The sequence below is a fragment of the Triticum aestivum genome, chromosome 7D, assembly GCF_018294505.1.
Source record: "Triticum aestivum cultivar Chinese Spring chromosome 7D, IWGSC CS RefSeq v2.1, whole genome shotgun sequence".
Taxonomy (NCBI): domain Eukaryota; kingdom Viridiplantae; phylum Streptophyta; class Magnoliopsida; order Poales; family Poaceae; genus Triticum; species Triticum aestivum.
This window is the reverse complement of record NC_057814.1, coordinates 197,625,426-197,632,079: the sequence shown is the minus strand read 5'-3', so window position 1 is coordinate 197,632,079 and position 6,654 is coordinate 197,625,426. Positions and strand designations below refer to the sequence as shown.

Genomic DNA, 6,654 nt, shown 5'->3' with positions numbered 1-6,654 from the left:
TAAAGCGAATTGGGAGGAAGAAGTGAACAGACACATAGCGTTGAAAATTAAGGAAAAGAGAATGGACCTCGGATTTGTTGCGTAGAGGAAAAGTCCAGACAAAGTGGGTGAAATCATCTAGGATAACAAGGTAGTATTTAAAACCCGAAACACTTGCAATGGGAGAGGTCCATAAATCACAATGTATTAATTCAAAGGGATAAGTGCTACAAGAACTAGAGGAACTAAAGGGAAGACGCACATGTTTGCCTAATTGACAAGACTCGCAAAACACAGAATTATGAGAGTCCCTATTACATGGTATGGTAAATTCACTAAGCATAGAAGCTAAGACGGCGGGGTTGGGATGGCCCAAGCGACGATGCCAAAGATCGACGGAGGCCAGCATGGATGTTGGAGGGGTGGCGGCAGGAACTCCATTAAGAGAATAAAGATCACCGGAGCTATTGAAGCGAGCGATCTCGGCCTTGGTCAGGTAATCCTTCACAGATAGACCAAAAGGGTCAAATTCAACCGAAACTAGATTGTCGCAAGTAAATTGGCGAACAGAGATAAGATTTTTAATGAGGGCGGGTGCAACTAGAACATCGCGAAGTAAAAGAGGTTTGGTGGAAGAGGGAAGTTGAGCCTGACCAACACAATATATAGGAATAGATGATTCATCTCCAAGGATAATGGAAGGGAAAGGAGATTTAGTGCAAGAAGATAACCAATTACTAGATGCAGACATATGACTAGAGGCCCCTGAATCAAAGATCCAATCCGTACCTGAGTTTCCTTGTGCAGCAAAGTTATTCATGGCCTGGAGAAAGGCAGCTTGATCCCAGCTCGGCGTCGCAGGTGAGGGTGGCGTCGGAAGCAGTGCCGGCGGATACGATGGTGAAGGCAGTAGGGCCGACTGGGGAGTGTAGTAGGCATTGGCCGGCTGTGGTGGGGGTGGCGTCGGGAGCAGGGCCGGCTGAGGTGTGTAGTAGGCGCCGCCGTCGGTGCTGTAATGACCATAAGGAGCATACGTCGGGGCGGCGTGATAGGCATTGGCCGGCTGTCGGGGGTTGAGAACCCCGGGAGCACCAGTAGGCGGCCGAAGGCCGGGTTGCCAAGCACCTGAGTATGCCGGCGGAGCACCGAGGATGGACGGAGCGGACTAGGGCATGGGCCATGCTTGAACAAGCCCCGTCCAAGGATCATGAGGAGGCCGCCATGCAACCGCAGATGGAGCACTGGTGGGTGGTGCAGGACTCGGTGCTGGTGATGTCGTAGGCGGAACCGAACGAGTCGGCGGCGGCCTGTAGATAGGGTTTTTGCCGCGGTAGTTCGGACTAGGACGCCAGCCTGGGGGCGGTTCAACAGATGACGATGCGGACGGCCCGGCGGCAGGAGCCGGCCTGGAAGGCGGCGCTGGTGTAGACGACAGAGGAGGACGAGCCGCAGCATGAAAGACCTTGGGGCGAGAGTCCTTGCGAGCTTGTGTTTCCGCCGCGAGTTGTAGTAAGGAACGTACTTCAGCGAAGGTAGGAGGGGGCCGTATCATCGGTATGAACGAGGCTTGCTTGTCAAAGTCTTCGCTGAGGCCGACGACGACGATATTGATTAGCTGTGAGTCGCTAACTGTATCGCCGAGTTCGCGGAGCTCATCGCCAATGGTCTTAACGCGCTGGCAGAACAGGTTCACCGGGGCGTCTCCTTGCACCATATTGCGAAGCTCGGTGTGGAGAGCGTTTTTCCGAGCGTCGGTGTTGCTTTGAAAGAGCTGACAGAGGGAGTGCCAGATGTTGGCAGCGGTGGCGCCGTCGTGATCGAGTATGTTGAAGATCTCGGTGGTGATGCGGATGTAGAACCACTGGACGATCGCGAGATCGTCTTTCAACCATTGCGGATCGTCGAGGCGGGGAAGACAGTTGGCAGCGACATGCGAGCGCAGGTTGCAGCGGCCGAGGTGGAGATCGAAGAGATGTCTTCAATGGTAGTAGTTGTGGGCGGCGAGATCAAGAACTATGGGGATGTAGGGGCTGACGTCGGAGATTGTGTCAGCAAGAGATATTGGTGCGGCGAGGATGGGTGTAGGATAGTTTTGTGGAGCTATGGTGAGGGCCGAGAGAGAAGCGGCCGCGGCGTTGGCAGCCTTGGCGATGAGTGCGGCCCGGCGCTCGAAGTAGCCGGGCGGTGGCGTTGGCGGAGCCATACCCTAAACCCTGGGACCGGTATCTGATACCATGAAAGCTGGATAAAACTGTTGCTTATTGATGATTTGATGCGGCATACAAGAGTATATAAGAGGGTACAAACCGACTTTGAATAGGGGTATAAAACTGACTTGGACTAGAAGTCGTATACCGTAATGACTACTCTAATACTTAGTACTAGAAGTTAGACCTACCAACTTCATAAAAGGAGAGATAAAAACAGAGGAAGGATCTGGATAAGAATAGCAAAGAAGAGCACGAGGGCTGCTGACCTCGACGATGGCGACGCCGGCATCCCGGAATCCCTGGAGGACGGCGGCCTTGGCTGGGTCGGCGGGCGCGGCGTCGCGGACGAGGACGGCGGTGGGGTGGCCCTCGCGTGCGCTGGCGGCGACGATGAAGCGGCCGATGTAGCCGGTGCCGCCTATCACCAGCACCCGGCTCCTCCCCTCACCTGCAGCCGACGCCATGTACAGCAGAGCCGAAAAATAGAACAAGGCAAGAACAGAACGGAGAGGCAGAATGTAGTGGTTTTCTGAGAAAATAAAAAATGGAAAAGTGCAGTGAAGTGGAGATAGACGAGGCCGCGAGTACAGGGGAAAAGGTGTGATTCGACGAAGAGTCGTGACTCGGAAGGAAGGCGGCATAGTAGAGCTCACGAAATGCATGACTCTTGAAACAGACTTTCGTCTCACTTTATAACTAAAGCAATGATATTAGTAATTAAATTCGAAACAAAAAAAACAAGGGCTGGGACAACAACACAATCATGCCCAATAAACACAAGAGAAATAAGAAAAAAAACATCTAGTGGATGCGGACAAGCGGCCCTACGAGGACGATAGTCGACGCGCTGTAGCCAGAAGCGCATCAAACATGAGACCAAAATGATCGCGGTCACGCTGCCTAGAAAGCAGGTGCCGGTGCAGCAGAAATGGAAAGAATTTGAAGGAGTTAGACCCTTGCCTCGGAAACACCCGCTCGATCACCATTTTATTACGTCTTGTCCAAAGAGTCCACGACATCGTCGCAAAGATAAGCCAGAATGAGCGGCGATGTCGCCCAGGTTGGATAGCCCTGATTTGGAGGAACTTCGCAAGGTTCAGGGCCTCCCAGTGGGGCCCTAAAGCTTCACAGATGAGCGTCCATAGGACCCGAGCCGTCGTACATGCGTACATGAGAATAGGATATGGGTCTCAGTCTCAGGCACCATGCATAAGGGGCACAAGCCATCCCCGGACCATGCCGCTTAAGCACATCGGTCCCCGAAGGGATGCGATTTCTAAGAAGTTGCCAAACGAAAATCTTGATCTTTAAGGGCAAAGGGGCCTTCCACAAGGGAGAGAGCTAGGAATAATGCCTGGTATGCCGAGTTGATGGAGAACTCACCCGACGGTGAGAGCCGCCAGGATACGGTGTCCGGATAGTCCAGCAACACCGGCAGTAAGGCTGCCCACAATCTAGTCCACTCAACATTCTCCACCTGCCCAAACGTCCGATGAAACCGAATATCCCACTGCCCAGATCGGGAAGCCGTGGAGACAAGAAGTGATATGCATGATTACTTATAGCCTCGTATTTTTTTATTCGAATCTTTGGTTTAGTTAGGCCAACTAGATCGATTTTTCTTGCCATGGGAAGATGTGCTGTATGATGGGTTCGATCGTGTGGTGTTCTTTCTGTTGGGGAACGTAGCAGAAATTCAAAATTTTCTACGCATCACCAAGATCAATCTATGGAGTAATCTAGCAACGAGGGGAAGGGGAGTGCATCTACATACCATTGTAGATCGCGATGCGGAAGCGTTGCAAGAACGCGGATGAGGGAGTCGTACTCGTAGCGATTCAGATCGCGGTTGATTCCGATCTAAGCACCGAAGAACGGTGCCTCCGCGTTCAACACACGTGCAGCCCGGTGACGTCTCCCACGCCTTGATCCAGCAAGGAGAGAGGGAGAGGTTGGGGAAGACTCCATCCAGCAGCAGCACGGCGGCGTGGTGGTGATGGAGGAGCGTGGCAATCCCGCAGGGCTTCGCCAAGCACCGCGGGAGAGGAGGAGGAGGGAGAGGGGTAGGGCTGCGCCGAAAGAGAGACGTTCTCGTGTCTTGGGCAGCCCCAAACCTCAACTATATATAAGGGGGGAGGGGGCTGCGCCCCCTCTAGGGTTCCCACCCCAAGGGGAGGCGGCCAGCCCTAGATCCCATCCAAGGGGGGCGGCCAAGGGGAGGAGAGGGGGGCGCCACTAGGGTGGGCCTTAAGGCCCATCTGGACCTAGGGTTTGCCCCCTCCCACTCTCCCATGCTCCTTGGGCCTTGGTGGGGGGGTGCACCAGCCCACCTAGGGCTGGTCCCCTCCCACACTTGGCCCACACAGCCTTCTGGGGCTGGTGGCCCCACTTGGTGGACCCCCGGGACCCTCTCGGTGGTCCCGGTACATTACCGATATCACCCGAAACTTTTCCGGTGACCAAAACAGGACTTCATATATAAATCTTTACCTCTGGACCTATAGCGACCAGACCTCAAATGGCCTGTGCTGCTGTGCACCAGTGTCATCCCTGGATCAGTAATGCTGACACGCACAGTACAAATGGAGGATTTATAACAGAGTAGCAATCACACACTTATTACATCGAATATCTCCAAAGAGATTAAGTATGATAAACATGGCTTAAGGCCATCTAACAACGATAACAACGGAAGACTTGGAAGATAAGTGAGTCCATCAACTCCAGCGGCATCACTGAGTATAAGACCACGACCTAGGGCACCTTACTCGTCGTCTGAAAAGTCTGCAACATGAAACGTTGCAGCCCGAAAACGGGTCAGTACATAGAATATGCTGGCAAAGTAACACATAGAGAACAATGAACAATGATAATGCTATACTATATGCATTTATGGCTGGTGGAAAGCTCTATGGTTACAGTTTTGCGAAAAGCCAATTTTATCCTACTGCAAAGGAATAAATTTTGTTTAACTATCATGGTGGTTGAAACATTGAGAAGGTACCTCCAACTCAATCCCAATTAAGTGTCATCATTAACCCAACAAAATTGATTATAAGTATCACGGTGATGAGATTCAAATGAAAATCCAGGTACTAGATACTCAAGTTGTCCATAACCGGGGACACGGCTAATCATGATCAGTTTGTACACTCTGCAGAGGTTTGTGCACTTTTCCCCACAAGACTCGATCGCCTCCGCTTGATTCTCGCACTGCATGATGTTTGAGAAACGGATGACCGAGACACAGTCTTTCAGAAACAATCACTCTTTACTCTGGATGGACCGGTACACCTACTTTCCCCTACATCTGCTAGTCCACCTCTTCAAGAGATCCTGTAACCTACTCAGCTATGCTAGAGCCATAATAGCTTGTGGCTGCACACGGAAGTTTCTAGCATGAATAATCTTATGATCCCTTTGAGCCTGGGTGGCGGACCTTATACATACAGACAACACTGGGTTCTCCAGGTGCCTCAATCCACCCAGATGTGAGTTTTAGTTGCCACCTTAAGTTGAACCATTATTAAACATCTCACATCTGTCATGAATATCACTCAAACCCAATCCACGTCTACGAGCATAGCATGGCAATAATAAAAGCAACGTAGAAGTAACTCCCAAGGGTTTGATAAATGAAACAGGTAATAGGTACTACCTCAACTACTTCCCAATACCCACAGTTTATTTAGATCCTAATCATGCAATGTGTTTGAGGAAATAGATCTAATGCAATAAAACTGGGTAGGAACGGGATATGATCAAAGTGTTACTTGCCTTGCTGATGATCCGCAAAACCTAGCGAGTCGAAGTAACAAGCGGCACACTCCGGGTACTCTATCGCAAACAAACAAGCATACAATCAGTACTCATCTAATGCACAGATAAAACTCGTATGAAAGATCCAACCAGAAAGTTCAACTTAAGAACTCCGGTTTGCAAAAAGAATCAACTCAAAAGAAGCAACGAAAATCAAACGACGAAAGAAACTTCGTTTGCTAATCTGGATCTAGGTCAAATTTTACTGTAGAAAAAACTTGTTTGAGTAGATTAATCGGAAAGAGAATTTCGAGACGAAACTCTAGGCGCTTGAATCGCCTGATTCCGATAAACGAGCGAGAAGTTAAACAGATTCGAAAATTCGATCAGAAATCGAATCTGAGAAAATAACGAGAAAATCCGACGAAAAAGAAAAACGGATGAACGGTTAAAGAACGAACGTTCGTTAACAGAGAAAAACCGACGAAGGCGTTTGTTAAAACGAACGGTTCGGTGAACGCTCGCAAAATAATAAAACCGAAAAAAAACCGATCTAGGGTTTTTTTTAAAACAAAAGGTTTTTTTTTACAGAAAACCGGCAATGACGGAAAACGGCCGGCGGCAGTACCTCGACGGGCGGGCTCCGGCGAGGGGCTCCGGCAGGCACCGGGCTTGGCAGCGGGGCTCGGGGAGGGGTGCGGCGACG

General features: G+C 50.7%; 1 protein-coding gene across 1 annotated transcript in view; it reads right to left on the bottom strand.

Moving 5' to 3' along the window:
* LOC123167905 (phenylcoumaran benzylic ether reductase Pyrc5) overlaps positions 1-2,781 on the bottom strand; it is a 6,130-nt gene extending 3,349 nt beyond the window's left edge. The window contains exon 1 of the mRNA XM_044585768.1: positions 2,456-2,781. Coding sequence (XP_044441703.1) covers positions 2,456-2,653 — 198 coding nt within the window. The 5' untranslated portion in view covers positions 2,654-2,781. The remainder of the gene's footprint in view (positions 1-2,455) is intronic.
* Between the last annotated feature and the right edge of the window lie 3,873 nt (positions 2,782-6,654).